Genomic DNA, 21336 nt, shown 5'->3' on the forward strand with positions numbered 1-21336 from the left:
GCCTTCACTGCAAATGTAGTAACTATCTTAGACACTAGGGCTGTGCAGATTTTTGGAGTGCTTTACTTTGACAAAGGTTCAGAACTGCTTCAGAAAACAGGGCCATCCCCTTGCTTCTAAGAGCCAAGCCAAACAGCTGCATTGCTTCCCTTTGCATCTTTTCTAAGACCTCCTCTGATCGTTCCAAGAGGCTAGCAGTGTAAGTATTAGTCCGATAGTAACCCCCAGTCCAGAGGAAGCTGTGGAAATTAGCTGTAACTTGGGTTTTGTTTTCTTTCCAGTACATTTGCAGGAAGCTCAATTTTGAACAATAGAATTATACAGATAAACATAATTTGTTTTACAATATATGGACTTCTGTCAATAGAACTACCATATATGAAAAGACTAGCTTTTTGGCTAAGGTTTTAAAATAATACCACTTCTTACTCTAATCTGTAAAGGTTAGTTCTGTAATCTGTAAAGGTTAGTAAGGTAGTTCTAAGTTTTCATGTCTGGATGTGTGAATTTTAAATTTTACAAATGGCTTCATGGAAAATTTGGAAATGCAAATACTGATTTGTTCCTTACTACTAGAGCAGGGTTTCTCAACCAGGGTTCCATAGAATCCTAGGGTTCCATGAGAAGACTCTAGGGGTTCCCTGGGAGATCATGATTTATTTTAAAAGATATTTCTAATTTGGACAACTTCACATTAAAGAGGTAAGTTTTATTCTTTATGTTCAGTTTAAGAATACTGTTAATGCATATATACAGGCCGACACGTGAAACGAATATAATAATTTTGTAACTTCTGGCCTCTGTTTGAGCCTGAGTGTGCAGGGGTTCCCCGAGACCTGAAAAATATTTAAAGGGCTCCTCCAGGGTCAAAAAGTTGAGAAAGGCTGTACTAGAGAGAAGAATAAAATTTCAGACAACAGTATGTCAAAGACATCTTTAATTTTGTATTAAAAATTGTGCTCTTTTATGTATTAACCAATCCGCTGTGCTATGTTAGATCTGACCTACCTATCTTGCCCTTGCACTGGGACAGAAAAATATGTTTGTCTTGATGTTCAGAGCCCTTTGAAATGTGTTATGAAACAAAATTGAGTGAACTTGTTGCAATTCTTAAACAAGGCCAGGATTTAAAAGAAAGGTGCATTCCCTGAAGCTCCACCTCTCTCAATCCCTTCTCTTAATTGTTGCCAAACTGTAGTATTTAAAGTGTTAGATGTACAGTATGTGTTAGTTGTATTCAGTGTATGGGGACTGTAATTGTAATTAAATTTAAATGATAGTACATTTAGGTGTTTCATAATCCTGCTTACTTTTTTACACTATGGAACTGGTTTGAGCCTCAAATCCCTTATGCTCTGCTTAGCACTGTGCTCCCTTCTTTGAAAACAAACAAACATTGGATTACACCACACCTCTTGGATGATGAATCTCAAACAAGGCCCCCAACTTTTGAATCATTCTTAGCACATTCCATTCTGGGTTCTCTGCTTGACATTGTAGCCCATTGAAGAATTACTCTGAAACAGGAATCTCACCTTTTCAGTGTGCCTAAAGCTGATCCTAAGGGATGCGGTAGCGCTGCGGGTTAAACCGCTGAGCTGCTGAGCTTGCCGATCAGAAAGTCAGCGGTTCAAATCCGCGTGACGGGGTGAGCTCCTGTTGCTAGTCCCAGCTCCTGCCAACCTAGCAGTTTGAAAACATGCAAATGTGAGAAGATTAATAGGTACCGCTTCGGCAGGCAGCTAACAGCGTTCCGTGTAGTCATGCCGGCCACATGACCACGGAAGTGTCTATGGACAAACGCTGGCTCTTCGGCTTTGAAACGGAGATGAGCACCACCCCTAAAGTCGGACACGACTGGACTTAATGTCAAGGGAAACCTTTACCTTTACTAAAGCTGATCCTAAACCAAGAACACTTCTTTTTCATTTAAAGAAGTCAGCCATGTAATACAGCACTTTGTATTTTGGATTGCTTACAGTACCCAGCTGGTCTTATTTTAAGTTTTCTGCTGAATCTTGCTGTATTGCTTGATTATTGTTGCACACCTCTGGAACCGGTTAAAGACTTATGAAGTTAGGTTAGTCTTCCCCAATCTAGTGCCTTCCAGTTGTGTTGGACCTATAATTCAATAATGGCAGAGTATTCTAAGAATTGTTGTTCCCATCTATTGGTGTAGGTTGGTGATTTTAGACCTTGCACTTAATCTTATGCAGATTTCCCCTTGGATAGATGTGTGGCTTTTTTGGTTATGAGTAATATAATGTTCTTCTTTTTTTCTCCATCCCCTCATTATATTTCTATATTTTACAATGCTGATGTTTGCAACTGACTTCATCAGCTGTTACTCTCTGACCCACAGGATCTAGATTTTTATCTCAAGGCCCAGCCTTTGCTGGACTAGGTTGGGAAAGCTGTTTTAGATCAGTGTTTCTCAATCTTGGCAACTTTAAGATGTGTGGACTTCAACTCCAGAATTCCCCAGCCAGCATGGAGTTGAAGTCCACACATCTTAAAGTTGCCAAGGTTGAGAAACACTGTTTTAGATAATCCCATAGAAAAAAAAGATGCTGCTCTCAATATTTTTAATTGTGTTGCTTGAACTGGTAGTATTGGCAACATTGCATCCAACTTGCAAAAACGATGCCTGCAATCTCCAAAAATTAAAGTAGAATAAAAAGTCCCAAATCTTTAAAAATTGCCACATCTTGTGAGTCTGTGGCTCATTAAACTGCATCAGACCTTGTAAGGTCTTGGTGTTTGTTTTTTTGTGTGTTAGACCAAAACCACCGAAATCCTGTAGAATTGCCATACAGGATCTCCCCTTCCTCCCTCCCTCCCTTCTGAAGGAATATTGCAATGAAACCTGGATTCAAAGAAACTTGCCACCCCTTGGTTTGGAGTAGAGAAGACAGAACCTATTTAACTGTTGGATATTTAGACTTTCCATCTGGGAAATGTGGAATAGCATTATATTTCAATATGCTTGTTATGCCTGGTGGTTTTCATTGCCTGTTGAACAAAGGATGGCACTAGCCAATACATTTTTGCATCTCTCCAACAAGAAAATAGCGTAATGCACATGCCGTTTGCTAAATCAGGATGAAGCTGTTTCAAAGAGTATGCTGATTGTCCCTGTTCCAAAATTTATACAGTAAGAAAAGTATTGCCCCTCTATAAGTTTGGGAATTTATTGTCCTCTTGGCAATGGGGTCTCTTGTGGTCTCTATTTTTCTTTAAATCTTAAACAAATAAACAGGTCTAAATTCACAAGGATTTTTTTGGACAAATTAGGGGTCCAATTTGGGTATCAGTTAACAGTTTGGGCCTTTTGCATCTCAGTGCAAATTTGTCAGCTGGTGTGTGTTTGAAAGCCAAATGTTCAAAGTTTTGGAAGAAAGTCCCAGGCAAAATAAGAACTCACGCCAAGGCAGTTTTCACTTTTTAAACTGTGATTTCAGATAAAAGTTGAATGCCAGGCTTCTAAAAGACTAACTGTTCTAAATGGGGCTTAGCTGCATCAAACTTTGGATTAGATGTGGCCTAGACTATTTTTTTAATGTTTTCTCCCTCTCCAGCTTTTTGATGGATGTGTACAGAAGTTAAAAGGCAGCACATGCTACATCTTACTCCTACTGGACTCAGTGGTGAGGTCCCACTAATCTTACTGTGACAGGATTAAAACTTTACATCCCAATCAAGGATATGTAGAGATGCTGCTGATGTTGCCCTTCTGGGCATGAATGCCATGCAATTGGTAATACAAACTGTAACTGCAGAATGAGAATTACAGTAGTCTTACTCTGAATGGTTCAGAATACTCACTTGATCTACAAAGTGAGTAGGAACAGCTTTAAATTCTTCTATGGCTCAGATTTTAATCTTGAGTTTCCCTCTCCTTCCATTTATAGACAGGAACAGCAGCAAACTACTGGAAGTGAAGGCAGATCTTCCCTCTTTTATCTCACATACTCTGTTGCAGCAAATGGCCACTGGGAATTATGGAAACTGCAGTCTAGCACATCTGGTAGCAAGCATATTCAGGGAGGCTATTTCAAGGGGACACACAATGTGATTATTCATACAAAGACTATAATATGAACAAAACATAAACTAACCCTAAGATTAGGGGGTGTTCTAATCTAGAAGGCCATAAAAAAAACCAACCCAAACCATTTCCAAAAATTATTTCCAGATTTACTTGGAATAATTGCTGCCCTCAATCAATGTTTCCTGCCTTTGCATCCAGTAGTTTTGGGTCACTGGAGGCTTAACCAGAACTGTTCTTTCATGTGTGTTAATCATGACAAGTTCTGAGACAAGTGGAGAAAGATGTTCTTTTCATATCTATGTAAAAAAAAAAAGCCAGTCCAGTTTTCCTCTACTAAAGTTTAAATTTAGCTGTATTTGCACGTCCCACTAGATCAAAAGGGTAGGCATGCTCCAGGTCCCTTCCCTGAAATCTTGTCACCTAATGGGACCTCGGAAGCATGCCTTTTCTGTGGTTGTCCCTACCTTGTGGAACACCCTCCCCCCATCAATGATTCAGCACTCTTTCAGCCTTTCAGAAGGTCATCAAGACCTGGCTTTTTACCAAGGCACCGGGATAGGATAGAATAGAATGGAAAGAATGGAATCAGACTAATTGGAGTTTGCTGTGGGGCATCCCAATGGGATGATTAAGGGTTTTCGTTTTATTGTTTTGTTTTACTGCTTATGATTGTTTTATAGTTACTAGTTTTATTGTTGTTGCAAGCTGCCCAGAGTTGCTTAAGATGGGCAGCCATAAAAGTCTTTTAAACAAATAAATAAATAAAATAAACTAGGTTTTAAAATATTTTTTATGAATGTGCTTTATTTTCTATATTTACCATGTACGATGTAGCACTAAGGGTTGGATTGGGTTACATGACTTAAGAACTACTAGATACAAATATATAAGGTATTAGCTGAGATCACTACAATTGAGCGTATGCTCTTGAATGCACCATATTTTTCAGTACTCCTCATGGAAAGGATACTCTGGATGGTCTTTCCACCTGCAGGGAATTAGAAGTCAGGATTAATAGTGCCACTTAAAAATATCACAGTCATATACTGTCATTGGTTCACAAACAGTATTTGCTATGAGCAAATCTAATGTAGGAATGAAAAGTATTGCAGGTCTCCCGGAATTGCTAAACCACAACTCCCAATGCTGCTTACTATGGCCCACTATGCCTCAGGCTACTGGAAGCTGTAGCAGAAAGACCATAGTTTGCAGATCCCATATAATATATACAGGTGCCCTGCCCAGCCCTCCACTTCCCCATGAGACCTCTGAAGAAATGAAGATGCTGGTTGTCACTGCAGCTTTGTTGAGAAGTGTACTAAAACTCTTAAAGGAGAGGAATAATTATTACTATTAGTGCTAGTATAGTGCCAGTAGTTGGCAGCACCCAGCTGACCTTGAGGTTAACCCCAAGAAGCTAAGCTGGGTCAGACTGGGTTAGCACTTGGATGAGAGATTTTCAGGGAACATCTGGGTTGTTGGATAGACTGGGAAGTCGAAAAAACATCTTGGAATGAGACAAGGACAATCCATTTCCATATGATTGATGGAAATGATGGACTCAACTTGAAGACTTTATCATGTGGCATTAGTAATAGTATTAATTATATTTACCCCTCCTTTTCTCTGAGAGCTCAAAGCCCCTAATTTTATCTCCACATCACCCTTATGAAATAAGTTAGGCTGAAACAGCAGGGGCCTAAAATCTCTCAATGGCTTGCTGTCTGGAGTTTTGCAATCCAGATTTGGTAGCCCTAGGTAAAGTAACATGTCCAAAGTATGTCTTGGCTGTTGAACAGTATAAGATAACTATACCACTTTAGCACTTACTGACTTAGCTACATATGCTGAGGACTACAGCCATTACTGAATTTTGTTTCAGCTCTATGAAGTGCTAAAGGTTTCTGGCTTTTTTGGTTTGGCTGACTTTTTGTTGCCTCTTCTGTGGACTGCCAGGCATCCAATTTAAGACTGGCAGTCCCTTCTAATTAGGCTGCTGGGACTAAAGCTGGAACCCTCATTTGGTTCTGTAAGGACATGGATGGTCTGCGTAGCTTCCCACAGACTAGAGCGTGACTTGATGGAGAATAAAACTCCATCACTTGGTGTCATTTCTTACCCAGTCTATTCTTCTGCAGATTTTCTTGACACTGACTTCAATTTTATCAACCCTGAGGTGAGCACTACCCTCATCATATAACCTATTGTGCTCCTAAATCTTTTTTGGAAAACCTATAGACATTCTCCAGCTTCATGATGAACAGTTTCACAGCAGAGACTTTATGCTGTGGGAAGAGGGGAGAGTCAAGGCTATTTAGCTGGCTGAAAATTCTGGGGATTATAATCCAATATATGAAGGTGTCATGGATCTTATTATTTATCTATTGCTTTTATATTCCGCCTTTCGTCTGGAAGATCAAATACATGGGAGATTCCCCTTGTTGTTAGCTATAGAACCCTGTGGTACTGATGTCATTTCTACATGCTGAGGTAAGGACTTGAGAAAAAGTGCAGCTACCTTTTAAAGAAAAGCCTATATATAATTCCCATACAACCTTAACCTTTGTTGTACTCATGAGAGCATGAATATTAGGAGAAAACAGACATTGGTTTGTGCCATCTTCCCAGCCAACATAGCCAAAGGAATTCTTGGTTTTGGCTATTAGCAATTGTCAAGTGATTCCTTAGGCTGGGTTTGAGCAGAAGTCTGAAGTTCAAGAGATCCATCCTTCAATTTGATGGCTATTTAGGATCCTGAATTCTTCACACATTGTACTAAGCCCTAGTTTTAGTTATGTGTTATACTAAGTATGGTGGGGTTGAGTTCACATGACACGCTAAGCAAAAACCAAACAATTCCCAGTCTGTTTACAGGTCAGTTATGGCCCCCAATTTATTTTCTTAAAAAGTGACAATGCAGCAGTGCATATCCCACGAGAACCACATATTTCCCCTTATTGCCAATCTTTGGAATCACCCAGAGACTTACATTAACAGCTCCACATAACGGACATTTTTATTCAGAGCTTCTATATCTTTCATTTCCTTGTCAGTGAGGGAAAAGTCAAAGATCTTAACCGAAAAAAGAGGAAAAAATCATCATGTTTATATGACTACTAATTAAACATGCTTTTTAGTAATTTTTCAACTGCTAATTCACAAGAGGCAAGGTAGCCTTCAAACCTCTTCACTTATCAGAGGAACAGGCTTTGTGGGAATGATAGTAAGCAATGTGCAGGATTAATAGCAAATTCACAGTCAACCTGTCATAGATCCTGTATAACTAGGCACAACACTGTTCACTTTCATCACTTTTAACTCAAGTATATTAATCAACAAGATATTAAGGTAACCCAGTGAAAACTTCATTTGTATCCTGCTTTTATTAGTTTATTTGTGATTGTTTGTTAACCACTCTTTAGCCATAGTTCCAGCAGCAGCTTATGGGAGAAAAACACAGTATCAATAAGTTGCAAAAAGAAGATTTAAAAATGCTGGCATGAAATAGGACAAATTTAATTGGCTGTAAGAAAGGAAAAAGGCAATACCTTGCAAGATTTAAAATAAAAAAGGGGGGGCCATTATAATTGAGTTGAAAAAGCACTCAGGTTTATCACATCCTGCAACAGCATGACTGGTCCAAATTTAATCAGCCCAAATCCACCAATCTACCCTCTGTCTCCAGGGGTATGGAATCTGTGTTCCTTCAGAAGCTCTGAAATTCAACATTCAGCAGCCCTCACTATTAGCCCCACTTTCTGAGACTGCTGGAAACTGTAGTTCAGTAACACCTGAGAACTAGAGGTTCCTCACTTGTGCTGCCTATCATACTTGTTTGCTTTTTAAAGGGGGGCAGCATGTGGCTTTCAGAATGTAGAAAAAAGGTGTTACAGACATCTGAAGGGATGGAGGTGGAAAAAAGATGTATGACCTTTCACCCTTCTGGTTTCTAATCCAGTCTGACTCCTTCCAAATAGGCTGGATTGAAAACTCTGCAAGAGCCATGCTGGCTGGAAAGGATGAGAGTTGTAGTCTGATATATTTGGAAGGCGCAAGGTTGAAGAAGGCTGCTGGAGCAGAATGATTTTCATCCTTGGGTTACAGTGGATGAATCACAGCTGCAATATCTCCACCCAGATACAAGTGGAGATAGAGTAATAGTAATGGCACTTGTAATAGACTCTAAATCTAAAGGACTGAAGACTTATGTCCATGGGAGAAGTCCATACCATCTGGCTCATTTTGTCTGAGTCAGCAAGAATCTACACCAAATTCATTCATTGTGTTACCTGAAAGTTTTCTCTAATACGCTCTGGGTTAAAACTTTTTGGAATGACCACCACTCCACGCTGAATGTTGAAGCGCAGGGCCACCTGAGCTGCTGTCTTGTTGTATTTTTCTCCAATGGCATTTAGCAGGGGATCATCCAGGAGTGGAGGGGAAGACATATTTACCCTTGTTGTAAGAGACACAGAGAAAAAAGAGACAGATTTTCTTTAGGGGAAAACTAGATTACAGAAGATAACAATTTGGGGTTGAAAGGGGTTAACAGAGGTCAACAACTATTGTGATCAAGTCTGAAAATCATCATAAGTACATCAATTACTAAATCAAGTGCAGTGTTGGTTCTTGTTCAAACTGAGGCTACTTATGGATGCAGAGTTAATTCACTGGAGAAATCTAACCATGCGGGAATATGAACAGATGGGTAGAAGGACAACTGAAATACATAGGTTGTCATTCTTAAATCAAGCCTGAAAGCATGATTTCAGCTGCCATAGTAGAAGACAACTATTTTCATGTGTAGCACTAATATTTAATTAAAATACTTTCATTCATTTAAAATATTCTAGCATTAAATCATGCATTCAGTTTTTAAATAACTGAATTGGCTAAAATGGAAGAATTTAAAACATCTGCAGAAGACATGATCTTAGGAGAGGTCTTCTACCTCTTCTTTCAGACAGTTTAATATAGAAAAGAATGTCTCCTCTAAACTGGAGCTGGCTGAAATCAATAATGGAAGTAAGGGCCAAGCAGACACATTTCTTCTCCTGGATGTCTTTATACACAGAGATTATATTCTGTATTGAAATAGCATATTTTTCTTGTTTTCTACCTTCCTGTGCTGGTTGTTACATGAAGCATGTTACTTTATTCTTCTTCTATTGTTTTTCCAATAGAAATTTAGTGTCTTGAATAATTACATAATCTCAGCCATTTGGACTGAGATTATTAGACTTCTAATATTGCTTTCTTCATATGTGAATGTATTGAATCAAAATATGGACTATGATTTTTTCTGTGATTCTATGATTTGACAGAACATGAAAGCAAGATGTGCTGCTTGTGATTGGTGACTGGAATGACAAAGTTGGAAACATGAAAGAGGAAAATGTAGTTGGATTGTATGGCTTAGGAAACCAAAATGGAGCAGGAGACCAACTCATCCATTTCTGCCACTCCAATGATTTCTTAATAGCTAACACTGTTTTCAAACAACCAAAATGATGCCTCTTTACATGGACATTACCAGATGGAGTGTATAGAAATCAGATTGACCGTATTATTGTTAAAAGGACGTGGAGGAGCTCAATTATACCATCAAAGACAGATGTGGCCAGGTGCTGACTATAGAACAGATCACGAACTGCTCATGTGCAAGCTCCAGGTTAAGCTAAAGAAGAAGAAAGCTAGTCAGTTTCCAAGGTATGATCTTGAAGATATACCCACCATTTTCAAGGAGAACATCAGGAATCGCTTTGAAGTCCTGAACTTCATTGATTGAGAACCAGAGGAATTATGGAATGAACTTTCAGAAGTCGTTAAGGATGGATGTGAAAAGAGACTGCCAAAAATGAAGAAAGAGAAGAAAGTAAACTGGATGTCAGAACAAACTGTGGAAATTGTCAAGAAGAGAAAAGAAGCCAAAGTCAAGAAAGACAAAAATCTCAGAAAGAAACTTAACTAAGAGTTTCAGAGAGCTGTTAGAAGAGACAAGAAGAGTATTACAACATCTGTAAAGACACTGAAGATGGAAACAAACATGGAAAAATAAGGAAAGCATTTCAAAAGATCTCTGAACTCAGAAGGAGGCTCCAACCTCAAATTGGTATGCTAAAGAATGCCAGTGGACAGATAGTAACCAATTCAAAGGAGATCAAAGGAAGATGGAAGGAGTATACTGAAACACTATACAGTAGAGATATCAACATCCAAGATACCTTAGAAAATATTCTTTATTTACAAGAACCTCTACTACTAGAATATGAAGTTTGATCAGGACTCCAGTCTTTACCAAGACAGAAAGCTACAGGAACTGATGGAATACCCACTGAAATATGGCAAGCAATGGAAGAAGAATCAGTCAAGGTTCTAACCAAGCTATGCCAACAAATCTAGAGAACAACACAGTGGACCAACCAATTGGAAGAGGTCAATCTAGATTCCAATAGCAAAAAAAAAAAAAAAGGAGACTTAACAGATTGTGCAAACTATCATGCAATATCCTTAGTTTCACATACTAGCAAAATAATGCTTAGGATCATCCAATGCAGATTAGTGCCTACATGGAAAAAGAGATGCCAGATGTTCAAACTGATTTTAGAAAGGGCCAAGGAACACAAGACATTATTGCTGATGCACACTGGATAATTGAAAAAGCCAAATACCAAAAAGAAGTCAGTATGTGCTTCATTGATTATAGAAAAGCCTTTGATTGTGTCCATCACCTCAAGCTGTGGAATAAGCTCAGAAAAATGGGAATCCCAGATCATCTCATTGTCTTCATGAGAAACTTACATACAGGTCAGGAAACCACATTCTGGACAGAACATAGAAACAGACTGGCTTCAGGTTGGCAAAGGAGTGCAACAAGGCTGCATACTCTCCCTTTATATATTCAACCTATACAGTATGTGGAATATATATTAAGGAAAGCTGGATTGAAAGAAGATGAGCATGGTTTTAAAACTGGAGGAAGAAACATCAATAACCTGTGCTATGCTGATGATACTACCCTGATAGCTGAAAATGCAAAGGATCTGCAAGCCCTAGTATTAAAAGTCAAAGAACACAGTGGAAAAAATGGGACTAAAATTAAATATAAAGAAGACCAAATTAATGACAATGTAGAACAACCAGCCTTAGAATTGGCAATGAAGATATCGAAGTGGCTTCTGCCTTCTAGGATCAACCTTCAACAGCAAAGAAACAAGCAATCAAGAAATATGCTGCAGACTAGCACTTGGTAGAGCAACCATGGAGGCCTTAGAAAAGATATTCAAATGCCATGATGTCTATACCTCCAAACATCAGAACTGTGCAAGCCATGGTATTCCCTGTGACACTCTATGGAAGCAAAAGCTGAACTTTAAAGAAGCAAGATAGGAGGAGTATTGATGTTCTTGAACTTTGGTGTTGGACAAGACTCCTGAGAATACCATGGACAGCGCCAAGAAACCAAACTGATGGATCATTGAACAAATCAACCGAGAGTTCTCACTTGAGGCACAAATGACCAGCTCAAATGATCCTACTTTGGACACATTATGTGAAGATCAAGCTCTCTGGAAAAGGCTCTAATGCTGGGAAAGGTAGAAGGAAAGAGAAGAAGAGGATGACCAAGGTGGATGGGCTCAGTTACAGTGGCAATGAGTGCACTGTTGGGAGACATGAAAGAACAGGTTGGTTCATCTTGGAGAAAATCTATGTAGTCACTAGGAGTTGAAAATGACTTGATGGCACATAATCAGTCAAAATGATTTTTTAAAATCAGGTGACTATTCTACTCTTAACCCCTGTTTAAACTCTATTTTCTCCAGGAAACAATAGAAGCTTTGGGTTTTGTTTATTTATTTATTATTTTAAAAGCTTTATTAAATTTTTCCACATGTACATAAAACATAAAAAAACCCTTTAAGATTTGCTCCACTATTGCTCCTCTTCACTACCACCCTCCTCCTCCTCCTCCTCCTCCTCATTTTCAATGCAAAATCTTACCATTTTTCATCTCTTGATGTGCCAAGTGGACTGTACCCAACAGGAACAATATCATGCAATTTGCAGAATTCTAAAAGTTTGGGTTGGGTGAAGTATGGATGACATTCAATCTACAGGCATAGTGGGAAATGCAGAAATAAACAAAATTGGAGTTAAGAAACAAAACAAAGTTAGCTGTATCTCTTTTTGCAGGAAGCAACAACTTTAAAAGGACAAAGCATCAAATGGGGAAGTATTAAGAAGGCTCCTTCCCTGCATAAGTTTCTGTCTCTGTTTTGTAGCCTCTCTCCAATTTAGGAGACCTCACTCAGTTCAGTGTCACAGGCTTGGCCTAATCAAGTCTTTTTTTTTTTTTTTTTGGTGCCTTTGAGTAAGTGTTGACTCCTGGTGACTGCCTGGACCAGTCCCTGCAGTTTTCTTGGCAAGATTTCAAAAGTGGTTTGTCTTTGCCTGCTTCCTAGGGCTGAGAGAGAGCAGCTAGTATTATGCCTTAACCAATACACCAAACTGTCTGTCCACTCAAGTCATAGCCTCAATTTTAACTATTGTTGAATATTCTTTGAGGTGCCTAACATGGAGTCTTGCTTAGCCACAGTGCCAGCCATGGCTAAGAGGGCCTTTGCACACCTTTGGGTTGTGTGCCAGTTGCACCCATTCCTGGACTGGGAGGCACTACTCACTGTCACTCATGCCCTCATGACCGCCCGTTTGGACTATTGCAATGCGCTGTACTTGGGGCTGCCCTTGAAGAGCTTTTGGAAGCTTCAGCTGGTGCAGAATGCAGCTGCCCAGCTTGTTAATAGTGTCAGCTACTCGGCACACTTAACACCTCTGCTTCAGGAGCTACATTGGTTGCCGGTGAGTTTCCAGGTGCAATTCAAGGTGCTGGTTGTCACCTTTAAAGCCCTTCATGGCTCGGGACCAAGTTACCTGAGGGACTGTGTTTTCCCAGTTGTTTCTACCCATCCAATCCAGTCAAGCAGGATGGGCATGCTCCAGGTCCCATCAGCCAAGGAATGTCAGCTGGCAGGGACCAGGAAGTGTGCCTTTTCTGCTGTGGCACCTGCCCTCTGGAACATCCTCCCTCCTGAGGTTAGGATGGCCCTGACCCTGTTGGCTTTCTGGAAAGCCTTAAGACCTGGCTTCATGCCCGGGCCTGGGGCCCCAAGTGTGTGAAGGGCCCCATTTCATGGCTGTGCTAACACCAATGGTTTTAAAGATCTCTCGGCTGTATTTATATTTATATTTAATTTTTTGTATTGTTTTTGTTGTTTGATTGAGTTTATTATTGTAAGCCACCCAGGGTCACTGGTTTGAGATGGGCAGCTATATAAATTGAACAAATAAATGAATAAATAATCAAGTATTAGTCATTTCTATTTCTCATATAAAAACAACTACATTAGCTTTGTTGGGCACAACATTCTTCTGCATTTTTTTATTCTACTTCAAAATGATGAAAAAGGAATAGCCATTCAACCTTTTCCCCTCCCAAAAAAGCAGGTGGGAACCTACATTGGTATAATTTTTTGGGGTACATGTTTCTTGCATATACTTTAGTTCAAAGTGGCCAAGACAGGCAGGTGACAGTCCTGCCTATTTTCTAGTGGCTTTCAGCTTCTTCTGGTTTGTTTTTTCACTTATTACAGAGTTCAGAATTGGTAGAAGATTCTCTCCCATCCACCCCAATGTCCACATTTCTCCATCTTTCCTGGTAGTAGACACAGAGATTAGACATCATGGACATAGACATAGACTTCCCCCATGGACAATATTCTCCAATAATTCAATAATACGTAGAAGCTCAACCATCCACACCATGGTCAATGTGTACACTTCTGCTTAGTATTGCAGAACTTCTAAACTGTATTTGGAACTCCTTCATATTAAACTCACACATGGATAAACTGTTATTCTTTAATATGTTTATATCCCACTTCATACACTGAAGTATCTCAAACTGTTTTACAGTAAAAAAAAATCAAGCTTAAAACCCCACCACTGTCCACAGATAGCAATGATCAGTGAATACTTCCTCTGACATTTGGGCTTTGAATGTAAACACAGTCGTTCATATCATCTAGGAGTACAACACACTCAGCCTAGGTTTGCTTAATCCCAAATAAACTTTAATTGGGTTCTCATAACATCCAACGCTAAATATAAACAAACCACATTAAAGCCTGGTGTGATAACTCAGCCTATGAATCTGCAATAACATGAAAGGGAAGACACTAAAAATTATGGTCCTTGGGCACCAGATCAGGACATTGCCTTTCTACTTAAAAGACTATGCATTCAAATTTTTGACAAAAGATAAACCCATAAAACAGTTCCAACATGTTACAAGAATATGGCTTATTATACATAAGAGGGGTGGACTGGAACACTCAAGCAATTCCTATGGTTGTACCTTCAATATTATTTCCTTGCAAAAGGAAGCAGTGAAAGTCTGGAACAGGGAAGGACAACATTCAGCTCTCCAGGACTCTGAATAGCCCGGCCAATTATGCTGCTAATAAGAAGTTATTGCTTCACTGGATTGTTCCAGTTTACTCCAGGCTGCTGAATGGTGTATGACGTTTATGGGAATGGTAGGCCAAGGGAACCTCAAGTTATAATCCATAGAATCTCCTGTGGCTAAAACTGGGGCCTTCTAAAGGGGTGGAGGAAGGCTTCAGTTAGGCTAATCCACGTGTTACAAACATCAGTTCAAGCTGGTGGAACGCACTGAACTTTTCCAACTGCCAAGAAAACTGTTTTGGCCTGCTTTCAGCAAGCCTGTATAAAAAAGCACACATATGCCATAGAACCTCATTGTCTACAAGACAACCCTTTTATAGTAAGGCCCACAAGATTTTTCTGATGACGTGACCTTAGCATCTCATTTTCTCATACTCAGCTGGGTAGCATCTCATTTTCAGTTGTTAATTGTCAAGGAAGAAAGCCAAGTATCTGCAATAAGTTATTCATGGTCAATTTGATTTAAGGGATATGGCCCCATACGAAGAAAAAGAGCCATCATTCAGGGCACCATTTCCAAAGTTGGTGCTCTGGGCTATCATTCCTACCACCCCCAACTAGCAATAGCTAATTCAACAAAATCCAGAATTTCTCTGCCTAGCGTTTTTTTCACACACATTATTATTTCCTATCTTTGATATAACATATCAGCTGTGTTACCTTATTTCCCAACTTCCTTCCACAGAACGTATGGTACATACATGGTATGTTCATAAAAATTCGTTTCCCACTCACCTACTTAAAAGAATGATGGAACTGCTGTCAGTCAGTAGACAATGCCATTCTGACTTTACATGAAGCAGCTTCTGATGTTCCATCACCCCCAGCTAGCTCACCTGGGGAAAATTGGCTTAATTCTGAAAGCTCTGAAATGCTCCATGTTCCATGTTTAGACATCACTGCAGATGGGTCACTGCCTAAAATGTCTCCCTCCCTGCAAGGGTAAAGGCCTCTTCTGGCAATAGAGTGGAATTATTTTAATTTCCCATGATTAAACCTTGACCACAAAATTAACATGATTTTATGCTTGTCCTGGCTGATTTGCTCTTAGTTCAATTTTGCCAAAAATTCAAGGCCTTTGTGGAAGGTTGAATGAATAGGCTCATTAGGATTTCGTTTTTTATTATTTTTGTAACATGCTTGTTTATTTATCTTACATCTTATAGCAAGAAGTACCAAAAACAAACAAACCCAGAAAGAGAAATATATGAAAAGTGACATATTTGGTGGCTTTTCATAAATTTCTGGGTTTTTTTATTTTTGTATTTACTGCTGTAAAACTTGTTAAGATAAATACATACACCTGTGTAAAAAAAGAATATGCTCACTAGTAGTTCAAACAGAAGAGAAGTCATGAAGATGCATCATACAAGATATTTTGATGCTGGGATACACTGGTCAAGCACCAGTGGCAATGCCACTCATTACATGAGAAAGCACCAGTGGCATATGCCACTCATTACATGAGAAAGCCCACATGCTCACATGGGCTTATCTATTCACTGACATTACCTGGTTGGAGACAGGTTTGTACTTCAGACCTGGCTTGTTCAGAATCATTTCCATCTGCCTACGGTTGAAGTTGGATACACCAATAGATTTCACCAAGCCTGCATCTTTACATGCTTCCAAAGCCTGTCAGAATGAAGTGGGTAAAACAGTATAATAAACTGGCAAATACTATTCTTACTGCTTAGGAGACCAGAATAAATAAAGGTGACTGAATTGTGAAGCTGCTGCAGGGTAAAGATCCATGATGAACACAGCCTCCGCCAACCTCATGTGGACCAATTCCCAAAAATGGAATTTCCCATTCTTAGCAATGCTGGCTGGGGAATTATGGGAGTTAAGGTTTACATATCTGGAAGGCACCCAGTTGAGGAAGGCAAAGGAGATGAAAGAAGGACAGGTTGCCCCACCCCACACCAAAGAGTTGGGGTTGGCTAAAGAAATTATACTTGAGCAAGAATTTTAATGAAGAAGATCAGGTACAAGTATTTGCAAAGAGTAAAATGTGACAGCATTAAGAAAGGGATAGAAGATGAACAGGGGACCAGTAACAGGAAACAACAATTGCAAGAAGGGGAGAACTTCATTAGAAGACCCTAATGATGCTTGTAAAATATAGTTTTGTTGTTTATTCATTCAGTTGCTTCCAACTCTTCATGACTTCATGGACCAGCCCACGCCAGAGCTTCCTGTCGGTCGTCAACACCCCCAGCTCCCCCAGGGACGAGTCCGTCACTTCTAGAATATCATCCATCCATCTTGCCCTTGGTCGGCTCCTCTTCCTTTTGCCTTCCACTCTCCCTAGCATCAGCATCTTCTCCAGGGTGTCCTGTCTTCTCATTATGTGGCCAAAGTATTTCAGTTTTGCCTTTAATATCATTCCCTCAAGTGAGCAGTCTGGCTTTATTTCCTGGAGGATGGACTGGTTTGTTCTTCTGGCAGTCCAAGGCACTCTCAGAATTTTCCTCCAACACCACAGTTCAAAAGCATCGATCTTCCTTCGCTCAGCCTTCCTTATGGTCCAGCTCTCGCAGCCATATGTTACTACTGGGAATACCATTGCTTTAACTATGCGGACCTTTGTTGTCAGTGTGATGTCTCTGCTCTTAACTATTTTATCGAGATTTGTCATTGCTCTTCTCCCAAGGATTAAGCGTCTTCTGATTTCCTGACTGCAGTCAGCATCTGCAGTAACCTTCGCACCTAGAAATACGAAGTCTTTCACTGCTTCCACATTTTCTCCCTCTATTTGCCAGTTATCAATCAAGCTGGTTGCCATAATCTTGGTTTTTTTGAGGTTTAGCTGCAAGCCAGCTTTTGCACTTTCTTCTTTCACCTTCATCACAAGGCTCCTTAGTTCCTCTTCACTTTCAGCCATCAAAGTGGTATCATCTGCATATCTGAGATTGTTAATGTTTCTTCCAGCAATTTTAACTCCAGCCTTGGATTCCTCAAGCCCAGCATGTCGCATGATGTGTTCTGCATACAAGTTGAATAGGTAGGGTGAGAGTATACAGCCCTGCCGTACTCCTTTCCCAATCTTAAACTAGTCCATTGTTCCATGGTCTGTTCTTACTGTTGCTACTTGGTCGTTATACAGATTCTTCAGGAGGCATACAAGATGACTTGGTATCCCCATACCACTAAGAACTTGCCACAATTTGTTATGGTCCACACAGTCAAAGGCTTTAGAATAGTCAATAAAACAGAAATAGATGTTTTTCTGAAACTCCCTGGCTTTTTCCATTATCCAGCAGATATTGGCAATTTGGTCCCTAGTTCCTCTGCCTTTTCTAAACCCAGCTTGTACATCTGGCAATTCACGTTCCATGAATTCCTGAAGTCTACCTTGCAGGATCTTGAGCATTACCTTACTGGCATGTGAAATGAGTGCCACTGTTTGATAGTTTGAACATTCTTTAGTGTTTCCCTTTTTTGGTATGGGGATATAAATTGATTTTTTCCAGTCTGATGGCCATTCTTGTGTTTTCCAAATTTGCTGGCATATAGCATGCATTACCTTGACAGCATCATCTTGCAAGATTTTGAACAATTCAGCTGGGATGCCGTCGTCTCCTGCTGCCTTGTTATTAGCAATGCTTCTTAAGGCCCATTCAACCTCACTCTTCAGGATGTCTGGCTCTAGCTCACTGACCACACCGTCAAAGCTATCCCCGATATTGTTATCCTTCCTATACAGGTCTTCCCTATATTCTTGCCACCTTTTCTTGATCTCTTCTTCTTCTGTTAGGTCCTTGCCATCTTTGTTTTTGATCATACCCATTTTTGCCTGGAATTTACCTCCAATGTTTCTCATTTTCTGGAAGAGGTCTCTTGTCCTTCCTATTCTATTGTCTTCTTCCACTTCCGCGCATTGCTTGTTTAAAAATAATTCCTTATCTCTTCTGGCTAACCTCTGGAATTTTGCATTTAATTGGGCATATCTCCCCCTATCACTGTTGCCTTTTGCTTTGCTGCTTTCTTGGGCTACTTCTAGTGTCTCAGCAGACAGCCACTTTGCCTTCTTGGTTTTCTCTTTCTTTGGGATGTATTTTGTTGCCGCCTCCTGAACAATGCTGCCAACTTCTGTCCAGAGTTCTTCCAGGACCCTATCTACTAAGTCCAGTCCCTTAAATCTATTCTTCACCTCCACTGCATATTCCTTAGGAATATTAGTGAGCTCATATCTAGCTGATCTGTGGGTCTTCCCTAATCTCTTTAGTCTCATCCTAAATTGTGCAAGAAGAAGTTCATGATCTGAACTACAGTCAGCTCCAGGTCTTGTTTTTCCCGACTGTATAGATGTCCACCACCTTTGGCTACAAAGGATGTAGTCAATCTGATTTCGGTGTTGTCCATCTGGTGAAGTCCATGTATAAAGCCATCTCTTAGGTTGTTGGAAGAGAGTGTTTGTTATGCAGAGCGAGTTGTCTTGGCAAAATTCTATCAGCCTATGTCCTGCTTCGTTTTGTTCTCCCAGGCCATGCTTACCTGTAATTCCAGGTATCATTTGACTACCCACCTTAGCATTCCAGTCTCCTGTGATGAAAATAACATCTCTTTTAGGCGTGTTGTCCAGTAGGTGCTGCAGATCCTCATAGAACTGCTCTATTTCAGCTTTTTCAGCATCTGTGGTTGGGGCGTATATTTGGATCACTATGATGTTAGATGGCTTGCCCTGAATTTGAATTGAGAACATTCTATCGTTTTTTGGATTGTATCCAAGCACTGCTTTAGCCACTTAACTATTAATTATGAAGGCTACTCCATTTCTTCTGTGGTCCTCTTGTCCACAGTAGTAGATCTGGTGGTCATTTGATGTGAAGTGGCCCATTCCAGTCCATTTCAGTTCACTGACGCCCAGAATGTCTATCTTCAATCTTGACATCTCACCAATAACCACATCCAATTTGCCCTGGCTCATAGATCTTACATTCCAGGTTCCAATGGTTTGTTGATCCTTAGAACATCGGATTCGCCATTCACCACCAGCACCGTTGGCCGCTAGCCGTCCTTTCGGCTTTGAGCTAGCTGCGTCATCACGTCTGGGGCTAGTTGAACTCATCCTCTGTTCCTCCCCAGTAGCATTTTGACCATCTTCCGACCTGGGGGTCTCATCTTCCAATGGTATACCGACATATCTCTGGTTGTACTGATCCATTTAGTTTTCACGGCAAGAATACTGGTGTGGGTTGCCATTACCTTCCCCAGGGATCGCATTTAGTCTGACCTCTCTGTCATGACCTTCCCGTCTTGGGTGGCCCTTCACGGTTTAGCTCATGGCATCATTGAGGTGCTCAAGCTCCAGCACCACGGCAAGGTAACAATCAAAAATAGTACAAGTGCTCAAATTCCCTCACTACATATTCAACATTTTGAGTCCTTTTGATAACTGTTTTTCTTGTAATAATGTCAGTAAAAAATATACTATTCAAGATTTTTGTTTTTGTTTTTTTGTTTTAATGAAATTATTTTAGAAAAGTAGGACTGAGCAACTGTAAGGATGGAAAACCCAAAAGCAATGGCTAATTACTACTGGGTGCTCCAACCTTACACAGGATTAATAAAGAAGGAATGAGGAGAGACAAAAGAGAGACAGGGGGGCTGGGGGGAAACATAAGCTCACAAGAAAACGAACAGCAATGGACACATCCAGAGCAGGAAACGCAAGAAGCCATCGACAAAGTTGATACGAAGCTGGAAGAAGGCCAAGATGGAATAAAGTTTAAATCACAAAAGAAGGAACTGAGAGGGAGGGGTGAGACAGAAAGAGGGGGCTGAATGCTTAAAGGTGTGATGGGGGGGAAGGAACCCATTTGTGGCTTTAACGGAGCATGATGCTGGTCTAATAAAAGAACTGCACATATCCCTCGTGGCTTGTGGTATAGGTTACTGGATTTAGATCATAAATGTCATGAGTAAGGATGGCGAGCAGGGGGCTCCCCTCCAGGCTGTAAAGCGCATGCGTAGCACTGAGGAATTAGGTGGCCATTCCAAGAGACACAGATCGGGCCCGCCTTAACCTTTGGGGTTTATACGTCTGGGTTTTTCCCACACTTCTTCAGTTTGTTAGGATTTTCCTGTTATGTAGCAGCAATAAAACACTAGAGACCTGTTCCTTGTCTCAGCGTGGTTCCTGGCTGTTAGGACAATAAAGATTGTGTGCCTCACAGCAACTCAGAAGACCTTGGGACAAAGCACACCAGTAGCTATGACATCATGGGAGAGCTCCTAATACCAAGGGCAACTGCAGTGAGCCATGATAATGCTTGTATTGTATTGTATTGTATTGTATTGTATTGTATTTATTGTATTGTATTTATTGTATTGTATTTATTGTATTGTATTTATTGTATTGTATGTTTATTATTTTTTACCAAAATGATATCCCTCCTCATTACAGGTAGCTAGACTGATCAGTCTTGGGCATACCTAAATTTAAGGCCGATACTACTGCTTCAACATAGCATTGTCATCCAAGAGTCTCTGGTGGCCTTCAGGGGTCCTGCTCCACAAGTGGCCGGGTGTGAGACCCTGTTTTTCAAGTTGGGTTCCCGAGAACAGTTGGGAGTGCTGCTGCTGCACCAGCCTCCCTGCTGCGTGGCAACCTCCCTGCCTGAGCTGCTGGAGGTCGTCCCAGGGTTGGCAGTGGAGTTCCCCAGTGTCCTAACAGTCAGGAATCACACTGAGACGAGGAGTAGGTCTCTAGTGTTTATTGCTGCTACATAAGACAGAATCCTAACAAACTGAAG

At 40.4% G+C, this 21336-nt stretch overlaps 1 protein-coding gene across 3 annotated transcripts in view; it reads right to left on the bottom strand.

Annotated features, from left to right (window-relative positions):
- Positions 1-4832: 4832 nt before the first annotated feature.
- Positions 4833-21336, bottom strand: part of AKR1D1 (aldo-keto reductase family 1 member D1) — a 73713-nt gene continuing 57209 nt past the window's right edge. For all 3 annotated transcript variants that reach the window (XM_063309554.1, XM_063309556.1, XM_063309555.1), the window contains exons 5-9: positions 16088-16210; positions 12053-12162; positions 8341-8506; positions 7041-7123; positions 4833-5039 (exon numbers count right to left, since the gene is read on the bottom strand). In XM_063309554.1, the coding sequence (XP_063165624.1) occupies positions 4997-5039; positions 7041-7123; positions 8341-8506; positions 12053-12162; positions 16088-16210 (525 nt within the window). In that variant the 3' untranslated portion in view covers positions 4833-4996. The remainder of the gene's footprint in view (positions 5040-7040; positions 7124-8340; positions 8507-12052; positions 12163-16087; positions 16211-21336) is intronic.

Source organism: Candoia aspera, chromosome 7, assembly GCF_035149785.1.
Source record: "Candoia aspera isolate rCanAsp1 chromosome 7, rCanAsp1.hap2, whole genome shotgun sequence".
NCBI classification, from domain to species: Eukaryota; Metazoa; Chordata; class Lepidosauria; order Squamata; family Boidae; genus Candoia; species Candoia aspera.